General features: G+C 36.4%; 1 protein-coding gene across 1 annotated transcript; it reads right to left on the bottom strand.

Annotated features, from left to right (window-relative positions):
- Positions 1-1,019: 1,019 nt before the first annotated feature.
- On the bottom strand, positions 1,020-23,770 carry TRMT10A (tRNA methyltransferase 10A). The gene is made up of 8 exons (XM_052642204.1): positions 23,641-23,770; positions 16,597-16,793; positions 12,346-12,508; positions 8,180-8,251; positions 7,046-7,120; positions 4,657-4,806; positions 2,447-2,552; positions 1,020-1,285 (listed from the first exon to the last, which is right to left on the bottom strand). Exons 2-8 carry the CDS (start codon positions 16,779-16,781, stop codon positions 1,020-1,022), a joined length of 1,017 nt encoding a protein of 338 aa, XP_052498164.1. The 5' UTR covers positions 16,782-16,793; positions 23,641-23,770.
- Between the last annotated feature and the right edge of the window lie 406 nt (positions 23,771-24,176).

Here is a 24,176-nt window from a genome sequence, read left to right as displayed (position 1 = left end):
GCAGCTGCAGCTGAGCGCTCTGGAGCACAGGCACAGTCGTTACAGCTCATGTGCTTAGTTACCCCACGGCATGTGGAATTTTCTCAGACCAGAGATCAAACCCGTGTCCCCTGCACTGGAAGGTGGATTCTTAAGCACTGGACCACCAGGGAAATCCATCAAAAGCTTTTTAAAATAATCTAGCCTGAAAAACAGGTTTCCCTGGTGGCTGAAAAATTAATTTTGTAATCAAAATAATTTACCATCATTATTTAAATTAAGAAAATATATTAAAGTCTTAAGTCCTCAGTGCTTGCCTTAGAACCACAAAGGGCATCACACACACACAAACGGATAGAGATGGATCCACATTCCAAAAGACATCAATGTTTGAATTTATCAATCGAATCCAGGAATTCTGGAATGGGTTGCCTTTTCCTTCTCCAGAGGATCTTCCTGACCCAGGGACTGAACTCATGTCTTCTGCATTGGCAGGTGGATTCTTTACCACTGAGCCACCACAGAAGCCCCTTATCAATCCAATACTTCTTTTTTCCTAAAATCACTATATTCCTTTGAAATAATTAAAGTGAATATAAAAGCTGCAAATAGAAGGTAACTTCCCATTCAGAAAATTCTGTTAGATTTAAAGGAGATTTAGGATACTTGCCTCCACAAATAAGCAGGCAATAAATCAGAAAGACACTGATATAAACATATAGTAATAAAACTGGAAGGTCAGAAGGCACATTCTGAAGAACACAATCTTGTAAATAAAAGAATATAGATTTACTAATAGGGTAATATTCTCGAGTAATGCTTGTTTGAGGCTTAGAAAATTATTTTTTATTTTACATATTTAACTCTTATGCAAAATCAAAAAAATGCTTTCTTATGAGTACTTATCACTTAATTCAAAAAGTTTAAAAAAATTCACAACAGAAATAAAATGAAATTTCCTTCCAATTCAAATATTCTATGAAACATCTCACTTTCTCCTGATTTTTCCTTAAACCTAAGAAAAAAAAAAAAAGATGATATTAGTGTGGCACAGAGTTCACTGTAGATTCAGTGCTATTTTCTTTATCCTGCTTTTCTTCTTCATGTGTTGAATCTAGTTCATGCCTATTTTCCTCCTCACTGGAATCACTGTTTAATCCACCTTCAACTCCGGCGAATTTCTTGTCATGTGAACAACTTTCACAGGCTTGGTCTGTGGGAACAGCTCCTTTCCTCTGGGGTAAAATAGTGAAAAATGCTTCTTGCCAGTCTCTTGTCTCCAGGTATTCCAGAATAATCTCAAACACTGCAACAAAGACAAACTCTGTATGTTTCTTAGCCTAGCTCATCACAGTGCTGTATACTTTAAAATACATTGCTTTTGTGTTAAGAGTGCTAGTATGTCCTAATAAATACTTTGTTCTTATTACTTTCTTCTCTTGTATTAGCTATCAGAGCTAATATGTCCCAAGGCTCTCAAGGCTGCTACTTTGTAGCTTTTCCTCATATCCTTTCTTAAGCCCTCAAAGTTTACCATTTTCCATTGTCAATTATAATTACTAGACAGAGGACCCCTCTTTTGTTTCCTTCTTATTCTTTATTCCTTCTGTATCTTTATCCTTTATATGCTAACAACCCCCCCCCCAAAAAAAAGTTGGGGGGGGCTACCATTAATCTAAATTTCTTCTTGCTTTCCACTCACTCTGGGGAGTGTCTTGCCTTCTTTTTTTTTTTTTAAATACTGTCCCTCCAAGTTCCTCTCACTTTAACACATTGATGAAAGGGTAAATTTGCATTACTTTATGATAGAAAAGGAATCCATTATATATCAAAAATCTTGGAAGAGGTTCATTCCTTGAATCAATAATTTCTATAACTCCCTAGAGCCTGCTACAGAGAAATTTAAAAAACCCAATTAATAGTTGTGTATTAACAAAAATCTCTACTGAAAAAAATTTCAAAAAGCAAAACTCCAGGCAAAGACTTAAGTCTGAGGATATCTGTTATAATATTTACAATAGTAAAAAGAAAAACATGTCAACAACTGAAGAATGGCTGTATTATTGTATTGATATATTCAGATGAAGAAAAAATTACACAGCCATTAACAATGATTCAATAAATATAAATGGAGGGAAAACACCCCACATTTATAACATTTTATGTAATAGAGTAAGAATTCAATTATATTATAAAGGATATGTATGCATAGAAAAAGAACTTGGAGAAACACCAAAAAGTTACTATGAAGTATTTCAGGGTAGTGAATAACACCTACTTATTTTTCTTTACACTTATTTATACCTTCAGAACTTTCTAAAATATGCATGTATCAGTCAAACAAATCATAAATGACATTTTAATTTTCCAAAGGTATATATTTTCTATTTTTACAAAATGTAAAAGAAGGTTATTTTTTTACAATATTCACTCAGGTAAGTTTTTAGCTTATAAGCTTATAGCTTACCATGATTAACTGCCAAAACTTTTCTACTATTCATCTTCACAAAATTCCCAAGGGGAAGCTGTGCATGATCAATTCCATGATCTGATGCTTGTTTATACGTGAGTCCCTAAAACAAAGACATCATCACCTGGACTAGAACATTACATTATTTAAAGTTAAACTCTATGATAGAATAGATAATTTTTAGGAAAGACTTTAGTTCAGAGAATATAATCTGAATTTGTGTGTGTATATTTAACAGCTAATTTGAAAACATTCTCTTGATAATAAACATAGTCAGAATGTTGCTGGTATTTACTTTAACCAAACGAGGAAACCAAAGACATTATGCTGTCTATCCTGTCACAAAGTTTGTCAGTGGCAGAATCAAAGGAAAAACCTGGCTCATGCCTCCTGACTCAAGCAGCTTCTCATCAGTCCACACTGCCTTTTTCTCAGCTTAAAGTATTCAAACTGAATTCTTATAGAAGCATCATCACTCTTCTCGTGAATCTGAAAGAGAACTGTTTCAATTATATAGCACTAAGAGGCACAAGTGGCAAAAACTGATGAGACAAAAACCTGAATGAAAAAAATTTCCTATTGTCTATAAATTTTATTTTTTCATTTCTGTCAATTAAAAGAATGCTGAATTATGAAAAACAAAAAAAAACAAAAAACCCCAAACTCAACCTTAGCATGGTAGCATGGTAGAATAAAAAGCTTTAGAAAGGAAATCAACTTAAATCCTGTCTTAGGACTTTGTTTTAATGAAATGTAAATATTTTAGAAATTCTATTAATGTTGCACTTAATTTATGTGTGAGAAACACAAAAGTAAGCAAATAATATAACTTTCAGTGGAATAATACTTATTGGATGCATGAGTTTTAACTTAAAAAAAAAAGAATGCTGAGTATGAATTTTCTTCTCAAAATTAAAATCCTTAAAGCCTGGGTCTAACCAGGACTAAAAGAGCCCAAAGACATAACACAGGAGGAAAAAGAGCTAAATTTCTCAACTAACAATTTGCATTTTCAAAAAATAATTATTCATTTATTGGCCACTCCATGTTGCACAGCTTGTGGGATTTGATAGTTCCCCAAACACATATTAAACCCAGGCCCTCGGAAGCAAGAGCACAGAGTCCTAACCACAGGATTACCAGAGGAATTACCAATAGTCTGCATATTTTAGAGGCCAATATTTGATAACAGATCAAGTCAGGTCTTTTTGAAAACAAAATTGTTTTAGTTCACAGAAACATACAACATCAAAGAAAAAAACCAGTTCTACAGAAATAAGAAAATAGATTTTTTCTAAGAAAAAAATAAAAAGGCTAAAGATCATCCTGATAAAATTCCCTACGATGCTATAGAGCTGTACTGTCCAACTGTAGCCACATGTGACTACCTAAACTTATTATACTTTTTAAAAACTCAATTTCTCAATCATACTATGTACAACTCCTGCTCAACCAGCTAATGGGTTACCATACTGCAACACGATGATATAAATACTTCCAACAATGCATAAAATTTTCCTGCACAGTGGTGCTATATGAGAATAATGAATTACTGTGTATTATTCAGCTGACATTTTAGCAGATACTTAACTAAATAAGTTGAGCACAATGCAACATAGCTGGAAAAATACAAAATAATGTTTTCTTTTAGAAATTGTATTTCTGTAATTTTTCATTTGAATGAGGGTAAGGAGGTGGGAAGAGACAAAAGTACAAATTAAAGAGGACAGATAACACATCCCATATAATCACATATTTGAAAATGGGCATAAGTTTACCAATTTGGATATAAATTTTGGTATAAATTAATATAAATTTTACCAGCAGCCTAGAAATTGATTAGCAAAAGCAGCATTTATCAATACAGAAAATCATTTAAGTACGTGGGCTCCAGAGCAATCTGGAGTTTCAAGTGTCTACTAACTATTATTGATTTTAGATTTAATTTTTATGTGCCTCTGGTTCCTCATCTGTAGACTGTGCATACTAACAGCACTGACTTCACTGGGTTGCCATAAGGATAAAGCAAGCTAACATATGTGAAATGCTTTGCTTGGATAGAAAGGTGACTGAAATACCGCTGTACTCAGTAAACACAAGCTCTCAGTATTTACTATCAAGAAAATTAACATTATTATCAAGAACACTGGTACAGTAATTTTTTCAAGTATGAGCAAAAGCAAAAATAAAAACTTAATAGTATGTACCTTGTGATGGTTGTGATCTACTAATCCTCCAATCACATAGGCCTTTGATTCATCTAATTCCTTTAATACATTAGGTGAATCTGATGTAAGATAAATCAGGTCTTCTTTCTGTATGAATTCACTATAGTGCTCTGGTTTGATATGGATATCCTTTAAAACACAAAGAGAAAGATGCTATTAATTAATAGGATTTTGTGAAAATTGGCTAAAAATGATTATTTTCTTTTCCCTAGACAAACCCACCCAAAAAGCTCATGACAGGAAGTCTGAAAGAATATTATAACAATGTATTATTTAGAACCTATCACTCCAACATCTTTTCACCTCACATCTCAATTATTTAAGTAGCCTCCTGATGCTATTTCCACCTCTAGCCTCAGACCCCTCCAATTTACTTCCTCACATGGCTGGGGGAATCGTTTTCTGAAAACACTACTCTCGATGTTTCATATTTATCTGTAGGTTAAAATTCAAGCTCCTTAACTTAGTAACTCTCACCTCAATATAGCACCAGTCTATCTTGCTAACTTCCTGTTCCAACAAAACAAATGCATTTTTGTTATATATTTGCTCACATTGTTCTCCAGCCAAAGAATGCCTTCTCCAATTACTTCCTTCTCCATTTATATGAATCATCAAAAAGAAAGGGCTTACAGATTTAATAATTTTCATGTATCTACTTCCACAAAAATAGACATTTGAAATCTTCTTTACCAAAACTATCAGGTCAGAGGTACAAGGCTGAACAACAGTAGGCAGAATTTTGCAAACTACACCAAAAGAAAAAAGGAAGATACATCACAAGGTTTAGATGGCACTTTTCAATAATTTTTGTGGAAATAAAAAAATGAAGCAGGAGACTTCTCACCTGAGTGTATACAGCCTATTGATTAATAAGCAGCCATTTTCTGGAAAATGATATATGACAAATATGATGCCTATGCTTAATAAAGGCCCCAAGAGGAATATGCATAATTAGAAACTTGTGAACTCATATATCTCTGGAAAACTGGTGGTATAAAATAATAAATTCTATAAGCCATAAAATAACTGAAAGTATGCCTATTCTAACTCATTACAGTATTTCTTAGGAAAACAGGCATGAACATAAAACTTGGTAAATATACTATACTTCAGAACTTAAAAAGACTTTTGAAAATGTTTAATACTATAGACTTAATAAAATTAAAAAAATGCAATCATTACAGGATTAATGAGTGAGACAGGGAAAGTCTGTCACAGTGAGAACTGGCTTGGAGAAAGGGGAAAAGCATAAGAATAACCCACCATTTCTCTGAGTAGAATAGGATTAAGGTTCCTTAGGGATTGGTACTAAAGCCCACCTATTAGTTATCTTTGCAAATGACAGAGTAGTTTAGTTCAACAGAAAAAAAAAAAAAGTGAGCCACATACGTAATTTGAATCCTTCTAGTAGCCACATTAAAAAACAAATGACAAGGGGCTTCCCTGGTGGTCCCGTGGTTAAGAATCCACCTTGCAATGCAGGGTGCGTAAGTTTGATCCTGGTCTGGGAAGATCCCACATGCTATGGAACAGCTAAGCCCATGCACCATGACTACTGAGCCCCAAAGCTGCAACTACTGAAGCCCTAGTGCCGAGCGCCTGCGCTCTGCAACAGGAGAAGCCACTGCAATGAGAAGCCTGCACATTGCAGCTAGAGAGTAGCCCCCGCTCACCACAACCAGAGAAAGCCCGGGCATGCAACGAAGACCCAGCACAGCCAAAAATAAACAAATAAGACAATTTAAAAAGTGACAAGAAATGCATGAAATTAATTTTAACAATACATTGTATTCAACACAATAGACCTTAAATGTTACCATTTCAACTTATAATAAATGTGGTTTTTTTTTTCATTTCAAGCAGGTATTTTACATTCTTTCTCTTTTTTGTACTATCTTTGAAATCCAATGTTTATTTGACATTTATAGTACATCTCAAATCAGACCAGTTACACTTCAAGAGTTCAACAGGCATGTGTGGAGAGTGGACACCAGAGGGTAGAGAACCGATTTAGAAGAAAACAAGTACATTTCCAAATTTTAGAGTGACTTCACTCTTATAAATAATGTATAGCCAGTTTGCTGGGTTGAGATTGCATATAGACTTTTAAATTCTTTCCTTCTTTAAAAAATATGTTTTAAAGTTGGCAGTAAAATAGCAAGTGAGATTTTATGAAAGAAGGTACAAACTATATCTCAAGTCTCTTAGCTTCTCTCCTTGGTAAACTTAGACTTAAGTACAGTGATACACAGGGTTTGGAGCTGCTGACTCATATTTGTTAGCACTATGTAGAACTCAGGTAAAAAATGTAGACCTTTAAGCCTAAAAATACTTTGTATTATATGAGTTAATCGATTTTAGTTACCTTCCAGTTGACCCATCCTTTGTCATTTTCATCCATGTTCTTTTTCAGCTGGCCTCCATGACTTGTCAAATAAAACTGATAAAGAGATTGGCAGGCATAGAAAAAGAGACTGAAAGACTATTAAAGTCAATATTTTATTTCCTCACACACTAATTTGAATATCAATGAAACAAAATATTTTCATTCTGGAAAAAATTTATGACATTAACTTAAAAATTAATTTATGGCTTTAAACATGACAAGATTTATCTTTGACAGAAATGTGTATTTTTGTGCATCTCCTAACCCACTAACTTCTGTATTCCACCTACATTTTCATTCCGTTTTCTAAGCAGTTATAATCTGCCTCTTGGTTAATGATCACTTTTCTATAAAATTCCTGCTTCCATGTCAAGTTTCCCTTCCCCTTCTTTTGCCACTACTGTTATTTTTTACTAGTCCAAAGTCTTCATAATTTTGCTTTGACCTTAAACCCTGAAACCTATTTGAAATCTAATCAAGGGTGAAAATAGTCTAAAATATGAAAATATAATATTACTATCACTTGATAAAAAGAAAATATGTAACCAAAATTTTAACAAGATTTTCTAGTTTTTAACATCAGTGAGCCAGAGTTAATTTTTAGCTCACTTAGAATTAAAACAATAAGGAAAATGACCCTGCTCTTACAAGCAGTCAATTAGTCTCACATATCACTCCCTCAATCCTTCAAAATTATCAGTGACTCAAAATCCTTTTAAGTAGAGAAAATCTGGCCAACAGGCACAATGGCACATATCAGCCAGGGGCAGTTCCCCTACTCCCCAGAAAGGAAGGACTGAGAGCTGAGAAACTGGTATGAAAATATGCGTGTGTCCTTTAATGATGATGTTCAACTACACAACAATGAACAGGTCAAGGTGTATAGGACTGATGATGACTGGATACAGTGTGTCTGAAAATAATGTATGAAAAACATTTAAAATATTCAATTTTTGTAGAAAAATAGAACATTTTCCCAAAGAGACATTTAGCTCATTAAAAAATATTACCTGTAAGACTCATTCTTGTAAAGGCAATCAGGATTATCTATGCCTTTTCTGAAGGAAGCTATAAAAGGAAATTGGAAGTTTGTTTTAAATTCCTCAAACATACCTGCACAGGATGCAGTGCTCGTCGATTTTCTGCATAACATCGTTGAATCTGCTTATGAAGTTTTTTAATGTCCTATAAAAGAGTGCAATTTTTAAAGTAATATTTTCAAAATTACCTGTGGCCATTTCATAATCGGAGTGGAACAGAATAAGGAAGGATAACTAGATAGGTACATTTCTTCTTTGGAAATACAAGTCCTTTCTGATTAATTTCCATTCAATTTCCTAACATATTATTTAAATAATTAATATTAGTCAATACTCTGTAAGTGACCCATAATTTCATATTTTGTATCCACTTAAAATATTAAGTTCATGAAAACTTTCACTCTTCTTAGGCGACAACAGAAGAAAAAAATAAAACTCTAAGAGCCATAGTATTAAAATTTTCACAAGTTACAAAAGTTTGGAAAGTAATTAAAACACAGTAGCATTGTTTAAACAACCAAATTTCTCAAACTATTAATTAATCCTCTTAAGCCAATCATATTTTTCCCCCTCCTTTCAGTTAGGATTAATAACAAAACCCCCCACAGCTCTTTACGATTAGTATACAGTTACTGAGTTTCATAACCTATTATAGTACCTGTCTTTCCCTCTGTCTATACATATACATATAAATAAAAGCAACTTATTAGCTATTTAATACTTTAATATAGGGCCACAGATTTTGAAAAGCTTAATTTAGGAAGCATTTTTTAAGGAAAAATTAAAAAAACATTTTTTTTAATCTAAAAGTTATTATTTTTTTCTGGCCACTCTGTGCAGCATGTGGGATCTTAGCTCCCAAGCAGGGATCAAACCTGTGCCCCCCACATTGGAAGTGAGGCGTTTTAACCACTGAACCACCAGGCAAGTCCCAACTTAGGATGCATTAAAGCTGGTTTGGTGGTGCTGACTTCTCTTAGCTTTTGCTTGTCTGTAAAGCTTTTGATTTCTCTGCCGAATCTGAATGAGAGCCTTACTGGGTGGAATACACATTCCTATACTCTAACAACAGAAGATGAGAAAGAGAAATCAAGGAAACAGTCCCATTTACCATCTCATCAAAAACAATAAAATACCAGGAATTAACCTACCCAAGGAGGGAAAAGACCTGGATGCAGAAAATGAGAAGATACTGATGACTGAAATCAAAGATGTGTGACACAAACAGATGGAGAGATAATATACCATGTTCTTTGACTGGAAGAATCCATACTGTGAAAATGACTACACTCCCCAAAGTAATCTACAAATTCAATGCAATCCCTATTGAATTATCAAAGGCATTTGCCACAGAATTAGAACCAAAAAACTTTACAGTTTGCATGGAAAAACAAAAGATCCTGGAGAGCCAAAACAATCTTGAGAAGGAAAAACACAGCTGGTGGAATCAGGCTCCCTGACTTCAGGTTATACTACAAAGCTACAGTCAACAAAACAGTATGGCACTGGCACATAGACAGACATAGTGATCAATGGAACGGGACAGAAAGCCCAGATATAAACCCATGCACCTATCATCAACTCATCTATGACGAAGGAAGCAAGAGTGCATGATGGAGAGAAGACAATCCCTTCCATATGTGGTTCTGGGAAAACTGAATAGCTACAAGAAAAAGAATGAAATAAAACACTTCCTAAAAACATACACAAAAATAAACTCAAAATGGATTAAAGAGCTAAATGTAAGGCTAGGTAGTATAAAACTCCTAGAGGAAAATATTGACAGAACACTCTTTGACATAAATCACAGCAAGATCTTTTCCAATCCACCTCCTAAAGTAATGAAAATAGAAACAAAAATAAACAAACAGGACCTAATTAAACTTAAACGCTTTTGCACAGCAAAGGAAACCATAAACAAAAAAGGCAGCCCTCAGAATGGGAGAAAATATTTGCAAAAGAAGCAATTGACAAGGGATTAATCTCAAAAAAAAAACAGAACAGCTCTTGCAGCTCAATATCAAAACAAACTACTCAAAAGATGGGCAGAAGATCTAAACAGACATTTCTCCAAAGAAGACATATAGATGGCAAAAAAACACATGAAAAGATGCTCAACATCACTAATTATTAGAGAAATGCAAATCAAAACTACAATGAGGTATCATCTCACACCTGTCAGAATGGCCATCATCAAAAAATCTACAAACAATAAACGCTGAAGACGATGTAGAGAAAAAGAAATCCTCCTACACTGTTGGTGGGAACATAAACTGGAATAGCTACTATGGAGAACAGTATGGAGGTTCCTTAAAAAACTAAAAATAGAATTACCATATGATCCAGCAATCCCATTCCTGGGCATACATTCAGAGAAAACCATAATTCAAAAATATACATATATCCCAATGTTCACTGCAGCACTACTTACAATTTACAATAGGACATGCGAGCAACAGAAATATACATCAACAGATGAATGAATGAAGATGTGGTACATACATATAATGGAATGTTACTCAGCCATAAAAGGAAAGAAATTGGGTCTTTTGTAGTGATGTGGATGAACCTAGAGTCTGTCATACAGAGTGAAGTAAGAAAAAGAGAAAAACAAGTATTACATATCAATGCATATATAAGGAATCTAGGAAAATGGCACTGGTGAACCTATTTGCAGGGCAGGAATAGAAGACACAGATATGAAAAACGGACTTGTGGACACAGCGGGAAGGAGAGCGTGAAACTGAGAGAGTGGCACTGACATACATACACGACCATGTGTGAAACGGGTACCTGGTGGGACGCTGTCGTGTAAACACAAGGGGCTCAGCCCGGTGTTCTGTGATGACCTAGACAGGCGGATGGACGGTTCAAGACGGAGGGGATACACATATACATATAGCTGACTCACACTGCTGTACACTAGAAACTAATACAACATTTTAAAGCAATTATACTCCAGTTAAGAAAAAAAAGAAGACACAGTATATTTATATAATGGAATACTACTCAGCCATAAAAAAGAAATCATGCTATTTACAGCAGCATGGATGGACTTAGAGAGACTATCATACTAAGTGAAGTGAGTCAGACAGAAAGACAAATGCGTGTCACTTCCATGTGAATCTAAAAATATGGCATAAATGGACTTGTCCACAAAAGAGAAACAGACTGACAGAGAATAGACTTGTGCTTGCCAAGGGGTGAGAGAGACACAACTGGGAATCTGGGATTTAGCAGATGCAAACTACTACACACAGAATGGATAACAACAAGGTACAACTGTATAGCACAGCTAACCATATTCAGTATCTTGTAATAAATCATAATGGAAAAGAATATGAGAAAGGATAAATGTGTATATATACACATATATATATAAATGCATAACTGAGTCACTTTACAATAGAAACTAACACAACATTGTAAATCAACTATACTTCAATAAAATAGTTTAAAAAACACACACACAAGAAACCAACAAAATAGCCTAGAGATGGAAGCAACATAAATGTCCACTGACAACAGATAAATGAATAAGCAAAAAGTGGTTTATATATACACTAAAATAGTATTCAACCTTAAAACATAAGGGAATTCTGACACACACAATGCAGGGGCTTCCTAAGTGGCACAATGGTGAAGGATCCACCAGTCAACGTGGGAGACATGGGCACCATCCTTGGGTCAGGAAGATCCCCTGGAGTAAGAAATGGCCACCCACTCCATTATTCTTGCCTGAGAAATCCCATGGACAGAGGAGCCTGGTGGGCTATAGTCCAGGGGTTACAGAGAGTTAGACATGAATGAACAACTGAGCACAGCACAGTGAAGACATAATGCTCAATGAGAAAAAATCTGTCACAAAAGTAGGATTCCACTTATATAAGATACACAGAGTAGACAAAATCATAGAGACAGAAAGTAGAATGGCCATGCCAAAGGATGGGGGAAGGGGAATGGAAATGGTTGTTCAATGGGTATAGAGTTTTAGTTTTGCAAGATGGAAAAGAGTTCTGGAGATTGGCTGCACAACATAAGTGTACTTAGCACTACTGAACTGTACACTTAAAAGTGGTTAAGATGGTAAACTTTGTTATGCACATTAAAAACCACAATTAAAAAGAAAAAAAGATGCATTTTAGTACATAAATTATATCAAAGTAATATTACATATTAAAGCAAGAGTTATTCAACCTAGTTCAGCTACAGGATTTTTCTGACAATGATTCATGATACCTTTAATACCATCAAGCTGTCAAAACTGCAGTCAATGATAAGGCGGAGTGGGCTGTGAACAACATCTCTTCGAATACGTTTTCTGTCACTTCCATCTGAATTTGACTCAGGTTGACACTGTCGCTCTAATTGCTTTCTCTTGCGTTTTTCCTTCCGCTTTTGTCTAAAATTAGTAATTGAAAGCAACTTTTTATTATTTGGATATTTACAAAACTCTTCTAAACAAAGAAAAAATTATTTTAAAATCAGTAGGCTAAATCATAAAAAACTGCCACTTCTGTGGATCAAAAATTGTCAAATACCAGAAATTTTAGATAGTCTAAAAGTTTTACATAATAAATGAGTCTGCAAAAGCAAAATTTTTTTACACAGATCTGAACTATAAGTTCATTTATTATTGGTAGCATGTTATATGGGACTTCTCTGGTAACTCAGCTGGTAAAGAATCCACCTGCAATGCGGGAGACCTGGGTTCAAGGTTCGATCCCTGGGTTGGGAAGATCCCCTGAAGAAGACGGCATGGCAACCCACTCTAGTATTCTTGTCTGGAAAATTCCAATGTCAGAGGAGCCTGGTGGGCTATAGTTCATGGGTTCACAAAGAGTCAGATACAACCTGAGTGACTAAGTACAGCACAGCACACAGCCCATTATATGTACTTAGAAAACTTTTAAAATACTGAGTTTGAGAGTTATAAAAAATTTTACTTTTATCATTTCCCTACATGATTTTCAAGCAACAATTATAACCATACATAAAAAAAGTAAAATTGTTATTCAACATAGATTCAGACATCCTAGCCACAGCAGGCAGAAAGAAAAAGAAATAAAATGAATCCAAATTGGAAATTTGGATTGTAAACTGTCATTGCAGATAACACAATGTTGTATACAAAAAATCCTAAGGATGCTAAAACAAAATAACAAGCTCAACAATGAATTTGGCAAAGTTGTAGAATACAAAATTAATACATAGAAACCGATTGCATTTCTACACAACAAAACATTCAAAAGAGAAATTAAGGAAATAGTCCCATTTTACCATCTCATCAAAAGAATAACATGCCAGGAATAAACCAACCTAAGGAGACAAAAGACCTAAACTCTGAAAACTATAAAACACTGATGAAAGAAATTGAAGATTACACAAACAGATACAAAGATATACCATGTTCTTGGATTAGAAGAATTAATATTGTGAAAATGACCATATTATGCAAGCAATCTATAGATTCGGTACAATTCCTATCAAAATATCAATGGCATTTCTCACAGAACTAGAACAAAATTTTTTGAATCTTGTATGGAAACACAGAAGACCCTGAATAGCCAAAATAATCCTGAGAAAAAAGAATGAAGCTGGAGGAATCATCTTCCCTGACTTCAGACTATACTACAAAGCTATAGTCATCAATACAGCATCACACTGGCACAAAAATAGAGGCACATACATCAATGAAACAGACAGAAATCCCAGAAACATATCAATTAATATCAATTAATCTATGACAAAGGAAGAAAAGAGTACAGGAAGAAAGACAGTCTCTTCAGTAAGTGGTCTTGGGAAAACAGAATAGCTACAAGGAAAACAATGAAACTAGAACACTCCCTAACACCATATACAAAAATAAACTCAAAATGGATTAAAGACCTAAATGTAAGGCCAGACACTATAAAAAATATAGGCAGAATACTCTGACATACATCACAGCAAAATCTTTTCTGATCCATCTCCTAGAGTAACAAAAGTAAAAACAAAAATAAACTTAGAAGCTTTTGCACAGAAAAAGAAACCATCAACAAAATTAAAATACAACATATGGGCAGGGAGTAAATATTTGCAAATGATGTAACTAACAAGGATTTGCTTCCAAAATAAATAAAAAGCTCATACAGCTTAATATTAAAACAAAACAACCCAAATGAAAATTGAGCAGAAGACCTAAACAGACATTTCTCCAAAGAAAACATACAGATGGCCAACAGGCACATGAAAAGGAGCTCAATGTTGCTTTGGAGAAATGCAAATCAAAACTACAATGAACTATCATATCACCTCACACCAGTCAGTATGGCCATCATCAAAATGTCTATGAATAACTACTGCTGGAGAGGATGAAGACAAAAGCAAGCCCTCCTACATTGTTGTTGAGAATGTGAATTTGTGCAGCCACTACAGAAAACAGTATAGAGATTCCTTAAAAAACTGAAAATAGAGTTACCATATGGTCCAGCAATCCCACTCCTGGGCATATAGCCAGAGAAAACTCTAATTAAAAAAGATACATACACCCCCAACATTCACAGAAGCACTGTTTACAAAAACCAACACACAGAAGGATCTAAATGTTCGCTGACAAATGAATGGAGAAAGAAGATGTGGTATATATACACAATGCAATGTTACTCAGCTACAAGCAAGAATGAAATAATGCCATGTGCAGCAGCATGGATGGATCCAGAGATTATCATAATAAGTGAAGTAACTCAGACAAATATGATATCACTTACACGTGGAATCTAAAAAAAGTGATATAAATAAAGTTATTTACAAAACAGCAGTAGACACACAGACACAGAAAAGAAACTTATGGTTACAAGAGTGGATAGTAAGGGAGTGGGAAGATAGGAGTTTGGAATTAACATACACATTCTGTGCTCAGTCACTTTAGTTGTGTCCAACTCACTGCAACCCTAAAGACTATAGTCTGCCAGGCTCCTCTGCCCATGGGATTCTCCAGGCAAGAATACTGGAGTGGGTTGCCATGTCCTTCTCCAGGGGATCTTCCCAACCCAGGGATCCAACCCGTGTCTTTCACATGTTCTGCACTGGGAGGCGGGTTCTTTACCACCAGCACCACCAACAAGGACCTACTGTATCACACAAGGAACTATATTCAATGTTTTATAACCATCTATAAGATGATTATAAAAGAATCTGAAAAAGTATGTATGTATATGCATATATGGGGCTTCCCTGGTGGCTCAGATGGGAAAGAATCTGTCTGCAATATGGGAGACCCAAGTTTGACCCCTGGGTCAGGAAGCTCCCCTGGAGAAGGAAACGGCAACTCACTCCAGTACTCTCGCCTGGAGAATTCCATGGACAGAGGAGCATGGCGGACTACAGTCCATGGGGTCGCACAGTTGGATACAACTGAGCAACTAACATTTTCACTTTCATATATATATAAATATATATGACTGAGTCACTTTCCTGTACACCTAAAATTAACACAACATTGTGAATTAACTATGAAAAATAAAGTGTTAGTTGCTCAGTCGTGTCTGACTCTTTGTGACCCCATGGACTGCAGTGCGCCAGGCTCCTCTGTCCATGGAATTCCTCCAGTCAAGAATACTAGAGTGGGTAGCCATTCCCTTCTCCAAGGGATCTTCCTAACCCAGGGATCAAGCCCAGGTTTCCTGCATTGCAGGCAGATTCTTTACCCTCTGAGCTACCAGGGAAGCCCATAAAAATAAAATGAAGAAAAAAGTGTTAGTCACTCAGTAGTGCCTGACTCTTTGCAACCCCAAGGACTGCAGCCCACCAGGCTCCTCTGTCCATGGAATTCCCCGGGCAAGAACACTGCAGTGGGAGCCAATCCCTTCTCCAGGGAATCTTCCCAACCCAGGGATCAAACCCAGGTCTCTCACATTGCAGGCAGATTTTTTATCACCTGAGCCACCAGGGAAGCCCTTCAATAAAAATAAAAGTTCTTTTTTAAGAAAAGGCTGCTCCCATTTTTTTTAAAGTAAAATTATGAAAAAAAAAAAAACAACTCAGGTTTTTCTCTCATCTACATCAACAACTGATTTTCTAATAAATTTTGTCCTTCTACAATAACAGCTTAAGCCTAACTGCTCTTACCAAAACCTGCAATAGTTCTAGCAAAATCAATGTTAGGCCCAAATTTGACCTTTCTGAGATGATTATTTTTGTTCCATATCTAGGACATGGATGCTAACTATATTCTTTTTATAAACTGGTTACTTTAGAAATTGGGGTGCTACTCACGATAGGTGTAGGTGAGAAAAGTGTATTGTGTAAATTCAGCAACACTGCTAAAAAAAAAAAAACAACTTAAAAGTTTTAGTAGCCAACTGACAAATGGAGCTAACAATATGTACAATCCCAATTTAATTAACATAATTACTGCTGCATAATTATGTAACTGCATAATTACTATGCTGAAGGTCCAACATTCCATATCTCTAAATAGGGGTAGAATATATGCATTTTGATACATACTTGCGGAGTTCTCGTTGTTCTTCCCATTGTCTCTGTTTCATTAGCTTCTTCATTTGCCGTTTAGATATTGGTTGAAACTTTTCACTTAATCCTGGCTTCTGATTTTCCTCTCCATCTTCACTTAAGTTTTGCTGTCTTTCAACATTACAAGTCTCACTAAATGCTGGCAACATTTCAGATGACATTATTTGATGCCTCTGAAAAATTGAAAAGCAACTCTGACATGAACAGATGATTTACAACCAAAAAAAAAAAAAGACCAAAGGATGTGATTAAAATGAAACCATATTAGTAATGAAAAAAGTGCAAATTTAGGCAATCAATCGTCATTTACTGGCAAAGATCATTTGATGAAATTGGATATTTTCATACACTATTGGCAGCATAGCACAATTTTTTCAGAAGGCTATGTTTGAAGAGATTTAAAATGTTGATACTCTTTCTTACAATAATTTATTTCCTTAGAATTCCTGTAAATTAATTAGAAATATAAACAAAATTAATGGAAAAGAATACATGTATTACTGCTATTTTTAACAATAAAAAGTTAGAATGTCACCAAATGGGGACTAAATATAAATTACAGTTCACCTATAACACTGGATTGGAATACTAAGCGGCCAAGAAAAATGCTTCTCAATATTATTTAGCAATAAAGGGAAATAATTGTTAAATAAGAAAATCAAAACAAAAAATGCTCAATTTTGTTTATACACACACACACACACACACACACACACACACATATATACACACGTTTTAACTCTGACCCACCCATGACTTTTTGCATTTTTCAAATTTTATATAATGAAAATATAGTTTTATAAAAGAAAAATGTATTATTTTTTGAAAGAGATGGAAAGCACATTTTTGTACTTGTCTTTAATACTGTCACACAGGAAAAATGCTAATTTCACTATCTGGGTGGACACTCAACAATTGGTTTTTGACAAAAGGTATGCTATACATTTCTAAATTTTGAACAGTACAGAAAACAAATTGAGTTGCCCCCAACGTATTTCATTATAAATATGTAATTATAAATTTTTCACTTAAGTCACAGCTGAAAAACAAAATATGTAAACTGACTCTCTAATCAGCTGTGGAATACTCAGGGCCATCTAAAACATCTTACTTGGATTTAACCACCCACATCTTTAAGGGTCTTCTCAGTTGGTATAGAATCTACCTGCAGTGTAGGAGACCCAGGTTTGATCTGTGTGTCGGGAAGAGCCCCTGGAGAAGGAAATGGCAACCCACTCCAGCATTCTTGCCTGGAAACTAAAGTCCCACGGACAGAGGATTCTGGCGGGCCACAGTCCATGGGGGCGCAAGAGTCAGACATGATTTAGCAACTAAACCACAACCCACATCTTTACATCCACTGTCTAGAGCTAAACTTGCCTTTAGAGCAGGGAAAATGATAAAAATACTGAAATATCTTTTCTCTTTAATTATTAACACCATAGCTTAAGAATGTGTTCTTTATCCCTATCAAAGACTAAGAATGAAGTCTGCAAATATTCTATCAGTCTTACACAAAAATGGGTAATTCTTCCCTTTCACAGAGATAGCTAACAAGTCTGTGCAGAGAAGCCAACATCTAAAAGGAAAAAGAACAACTGCCACAATTCAGAGACTGGAAAGAAAAAAACTTCACAGAACATAATTTGAGCAGCGGTTTTATTATATGGTTCTTGCCTTCTTTAAACATGCAATGATGTAATAGGACATATGGGGTGCCTAACAAAAGTTAGAAAGTTTACCAAATTTTGACTGCAAGACAAGAAATTTTAAGATGCATGATTTAGGGTCCAGAGCAAAGCCCTGACATTTTACTACACTGCAAAATTACTAAGAGGGGAAAGAATCATCTAGGAATACAAGTAAGAGTTCACAAGTTTTCTTTATGCCACCAACTAAACACTTCTTTTTTTCCGCTGGATCATAGAAAAAACAAGAGAGTTCCAGAAAAACATCTATTTCTGCTTTATTGCCTATGCCAAAGCCTTTGACTGTGTGGATCACAATAAACTGTGGAAAATTCTGAAAGAGATGGGAATACCAGACCACCTGACCTGCCTCTTGAGAAACCTGTATGCAGGTCAGGAAGCAGCAGTTAGAACTGGACATGGAACAACAGACTGGTTCCAAATAGGAAAAGGAGTATGTCAAGGCTGTATACTCTCACCCTGGTTATTTAACTTCTGTGCAGAGTACATCATGAGAAACGCTGGGCTGGAGGAAGCACAAGCTGGAATCAAGATTGCTGGGAGAAATATCAATAACCTCAGATATGCAGATGACACCACCCTTATGGCAAAAAGTAAAGAACTAAAAAGCCTCTTGATGAAAGTGAAAGAGGAGAGTGAAAAAGTTGGCTTAAAGCTCGACATTCAAAAAACGAAGATCATGGGCATCCAGCCCCATCACTTCATGGGAAATAGATGGGGAAACAATAGCTGACTTTATTTTTCTGGGCTCCAGAATCACTGCAGATGGTGACTGGAGCCATGAAATTAAAAGACGCTTACTCCTTGGAAGGAAAGTTATGGCCAATCTAGATAGCAGAGACATTACTTTGCCAACAAAGGTCCATCTAGTCAAGGCTATGGTTTTTCCAGTGGTCATGTATGGATGTGAGAGTTGGACTATAAAGAAAGCTGAGTGCCGAAGAATTGATGCTTTTGAACTGTGGTGTTGGAGAAGTCTCTTGAGAGTCCCTTGGACTGCAAGGAGATCCAACCAGTCCATCCTAAAGGAGATCAGTCCTGGTGTTCATTGGAAGGACTGATGCTAAAGCTGAAACTCCAATACTTTGGCCACCGGATGCGAAGAGCTGACTCATTGGAAAAGACTTTGATGCTGGGAAAGACTGAGGGCAGGAGGAGAGGGGGATGACAGAGGATGAGATGGTTGGATGGCATCACTGATTCAATGGACATGGGTTTGGGTGAACTCCGGGAGTTGGTGATGGACAGGGAGGCCTGGCGTGCTGCGGTCCATGGGGTCACAAAGAGTTGGACACAACTGAGCGAGTGAACTGAACTGAAACATTTCTTTTAAGGGAGATCATCTCCTAGAAATGACTACTCAACTTTGACTCTCCACTGGAAACTCCACTTGGCAGGGCTAGCTAACATCTGCTTTTGCCCAACATTACATTGGCAACACTAACATAGTGCCGAGCACTTAGTAGATGCTTATTATGTATAGGTAGAACAAATAAATGAGTGAATATGATATTATGAAGGACTTCTAAGAGTAATGAAAATTGTAACATCAAACATTTATTCATTCTTACTATACTTAATACAAAAGTTATTATCTAATTTACTCTTAAAAAACCCTACGGGGTAGTCATATATGCCTACTTGGCAGAGGAAGAGGTACAAAGATTACTTGCCCAAAGTTACAAAGCTATTCTACAATTCCTAAGAAACAAGGCACCTACAGCAAACGCTGCACAAAACAGGTCTTCAAAATACTCGTTGAATGAAATAAGGGAGCAAAGATTCAAGCCCACATCCAACTCTACTGTCTTCTAGAAATCCAAAGTCTTATTTAGAAAATGGGAATTTCCAAACAATATTAAAGAGCTGTGTTGCTTTCACCCACCTGCTGTTGAAAGGCTCGGAGAAGACCTGTGTCACCAAAAGATAATGGAGGGGAAAAACCCTTTGGTTCTACTTGTATACCAATGCACCAAAAAAAAAAAAAAAAAAAAAATCAGGAAACTTCCTAGGGATCACTGCCGAAAGTCTATGTCTGTGACATCCTGCCTTCCAAGCTTGCAACACATGACAATGGCAAATAAAATATTAAAAGGGGAAACAAAAAAAGTATACCCTTTCTCAAAATCAAAATTAAGAACAAGGTCTGCTGTGTAAAGACAGCTGAGAGTTTTCCTATCTTTAAAGAGAAAAATAATAATACAAGACAGAGGATGGGAGACAGATGGAAGGCAATTTAAGATGAACCCTTAAATTGGTGTTAGGGGTGAGTTTCCTCTTTCCAAGAAAAAAGCCTAACAACAGGTAAAACTAAAGATAGCTTATACAAAGTTGATTACTTGGGGGAAACAGACACCAGCCTCTTGGCTACAACCTGGGCCCAGCTATGAGGTGACATATGAATGTACAATAATATGACTGAAATTCTCAACCACATATATAGGCTCTGCTATTGGCCTGAAGCACTGAAAAGGGTCATGGGGTGGAAGAAACCACAAAATCAGTAGTAGACAGAGGCAGTTTGGAAAGGAAAGCTATAATTCCATTCCAAATGAGTCTGCAAAGCAAAATTATAAAAGGACAGGAAATGAGGGGGGAAAAAGAGTTAATGAAGAATAATAACCATAAAAACAAAAATTGAGAAATTGGTACACAAAAACGGGCATAAAAATAGCAAAACAAGAATTCATTAAAAAAAAAAAAAAGCCAATTTGGAAACCAGGAAGTGAAGTCATAAAAATTTCAACATATGAGGCAAACTCCAGATTACTTGGAGTCCAAAAGGTAATTGATGAATTAGAAGACAACCTCACAATCTGATTCAGAGTTCAGACAGAAAAATAAAACGAAAAAAATCGTATGTCTGAGCATTTAAAAAATGTGAGTAAGAGCTTGAGAGAAACATAGGCCAAAAAGGTAACTGGAGGTAAATGTAGAACCTTGAGTGCATTCATTAACTTTTTTTAATCTAGAAAATAAGGTTACTATTCAATTTAAGAAACAGGAGACAGAGGGAACACAGTAATCGTTAAAAGATAAAAATTTTAAACATACATTGTGATTTCTAGGATCACTTTTATTTCCTTTCCAAAAATAAACACATGAATAAAAATTAGCAATGAATATATCCAACACAATATAGAAACCATAAGCTAAACCTGCCCATTAAGCTAAATGTGCGGGCTTCCCAGGTGGCGCTAGTGGTTAAAAAAAAAAAAAAAAACACCTGCCGGCCAATGCACGTGGGTTCCATCCCTGGGTCAGGAAGATTCCTTGGAGGAGTGCATGGCAACCAACTCCAGTATCCTTGCCTGGAGAATCCTCGCACAGAGGAAACTGGGCTACAGTCCACAGGGTAGGAAACTGTCAGACACAACTGAAGCGACTTGCCATGGAGGAACACAAGCCAAACGTGCGGCCTTTAAGGCACAATTAAAAATCAGAGGAAACAAATTGCTTTCTTCATGAAATTGATTAATATTGTAGGAGAGAATATTTCTATCATCAGTGGCATCGTTTTTCACTAGTTTCCTACGATGGTCAAAAGAGCAAGTGTTGATTGGCTCTAGACTGAAAATTTTTAATATAACAAAGTACAGCAAAGTTTTACAACTCATGCACACCAGGGGGAGCTTTCGCCTTTCCCAAGAAGTCCAAGTTAAATTTAATTTGCTTATCATTGCATACTAATATTTTTAAAAAGCCTATCAAATACAAAGGTCATGAGCTTGTCAATATCATTATCACTGCTATTTTAAAAGTTATTTCCAATTAAGAAAAAGGAATGTAGTAAAAGAAAATTTTTTAAAGCTCTGAATAAGCTAGATACATTGCAGGGAATGATGCAATGATCAAGCATCAAATGATGCTAGATTGAGATCCTTTCATTACGGCTTTCAACACACTTTACAAACACACGGACCAACTCCTACTGCCTGTAACATACAGTAAGCATTTAACTATGCACTAGTTTGTTCAGATCAACCTGTTAAGTAAAATATAAACACCATGGCAGATTTGCATTCGTCCCTCACATGCAGTGCTATTCACAGCACACTTAATTCATTCACCAGGTTCAACCAACTTTGTAGCAATTACAGAAATAATTGTGCCAAATTTAGTTTACTTGAGCACTGAATTGCTTTAAATGGTTTAGTTAGATATAGATTATCTAGTGGTTTTATGAAACTATGGATAAAGATGACTAACGCAATTTTGTGTGGGATAGATAGATTTAAAAAACTGTATCTCTATTATCCTTGTATTTCCACTTCTTAGCACAACTCCTGGCAGGGAGAATACACATCATGAGTTGTGACTGGCCGAAAGTTAAAAAAAAAAAACTCACAGCTCTATTGATTGGGCTAAAGTCTTAATAATTTATAACACAGTCTCCTTTTCAGAAACATCCAAAGGAATGTCGAAATAACCGGAGAACGGAATTAAATGACCTAACGGTGGTAAAAAAGGAATACCCTTTTTCAAAACGCGCGGGCCAGATTTGCAATAACGATCAGTTCAGCTGTGAGGTCCCTTAGGCAGAGGCCTGGGCCATGATGGGGAAAGGCGGAGGATTTATAACAAACAAAAAAAGCGAGAAAGATGCCGTTGCTATCCTCTGTGTATCTCTAGAAAAATTCCTTAATTTAAACACAAAATGTTTCAGGGAAATTCGGTAACACCTCGGAATTCTTAAAACAGTCCTCAGCTCACCACGGTGGGGCCTACCAGCACCTGCGGCAACTTTCCCCTGGCCTCTTCCCACATTTCACAGCGCTGAGAGACATCAGCCCTCGTAGGAAAAATGAGGAAAATGAGGGAAAACGAGGTTTAAAGACGAAAAGCGACTTGCCCACGGTCTCTTGCCAATAAGTGGCACAACCACAACTCGTTTTCCGGCCTTTCAGAATCCAAATTTCCCTCTCCCTTCATTCTTGGGTAGCGAACACACTTCACATACGAGGACCCGTAGCTTGACCCCCAAACAGAAGTCGACAGCAAGAGGTCCTATACTAGTGAGCAGAGCCGAGCCCGACTCTCGCCTCCATGTCACACACGCGCGGACGCACTCCAGAGGCGGGGTTAATTTGCAGCCGACGAATCAGAAAGCTGTTTGGCGAGCCGAAGGGGCGCGCTCTCTCTGACGTCACTTCCTTCCGGAGCTGGTCTTTGCTACCACTTTCCATTATCCCACTTACCTCTTCCCCGGAAGCCCTATTGCTAGTGGAAGGCGGGATCGGCACGCGCTCCTTTTGCTCCCGGATTATATCAAAAGGTAGACGAGCGCAAGCCTCCGCGCCAAGAAACTTACCGAACAGAGGAGTTGTCGGGGAATCTGATAACCTCTCAGAAAGCTTTTTGTAGTGGTATTTACCACTCTAGAAGGTCCTCTTTCGGAAACTTCAACTCCCAGAGGCAGAGCCGGTAGCTACACGTAGAAGGCTACGGAGGTTACGTCTTTCGTCAGCCCACTGCGCCAATTCCGGACCCGCAGTGGGAGAAAGGGGCGGGGTTTGTGTGGGGCGGGGTCTGGGGTTAGGGTTTCTGGAGTGGGAGGTGTTTGAGTAATACCTGTTTTTCCAATTCAAGGCAGGCATACACCTGCAGGCATTTATTCATATGTCCTCGTGGGCGTGGCGAGGGATGTTAAAACATTCCTACTCTTAAAAATGGCTAACACTAATAAAGGGCTTATAATTCTTCCATGTTTGAGATGAGAGGAAAGCATCTCTTGCCTGAATTATTTGTATTTCTAATACAGGAGGTTTTCAGTATCACATAATTTTACACAACTCAAGTGGAAAATTAGATTTTAAAAGTGAGTCAAGCTCCCAATAAGAGGTAATT

This window comes from Budorcas taxicolor, chromosome 6, assembly GCF_023091745.1.
Source record: "Budorcas taxicolor isolate Tak-1 chromosome 6, Takin1.1, whole genome shotgun sequence".
In the NCBI taxonomy this organism is placed as follows: Eukaryota; Metazoa; Chordata; class Mammalia; order Artiodactyla; family Bovidae; genus Budorcas; species Budorcas taxicolor.
The sequence above is the reverse complement of the archived record's forward strand: the minus strand, read 5'-3'. Positions and strand labels throughout refer to the sequence as shown.

Excerpts from the sequence above, each read along its gene's own strand:
- TRMT10A (XM_052642204.1), bottom strand. The coding sequence starts at position 16,781 with ATGTCATCTGAAATGTTGCCAGCATTTAGTGAGACTTGTAATGTTGAA. Across the intron at positions 12,509-16,596 it reads GAACAACGAGAACTCCGCAA|ACAAAAGCGGAAGGAAAAAC; the intron begins GTATGTATCAAA and ends TACTAATTTTAG. Across the intron at positions 8,252-12,345 it reads ACAGCTTGATGGTATTAAAG|GACATTAAAAAACTTCATAA; the intron begins GTATCATGAATC and ends ACTCTTTTATAG.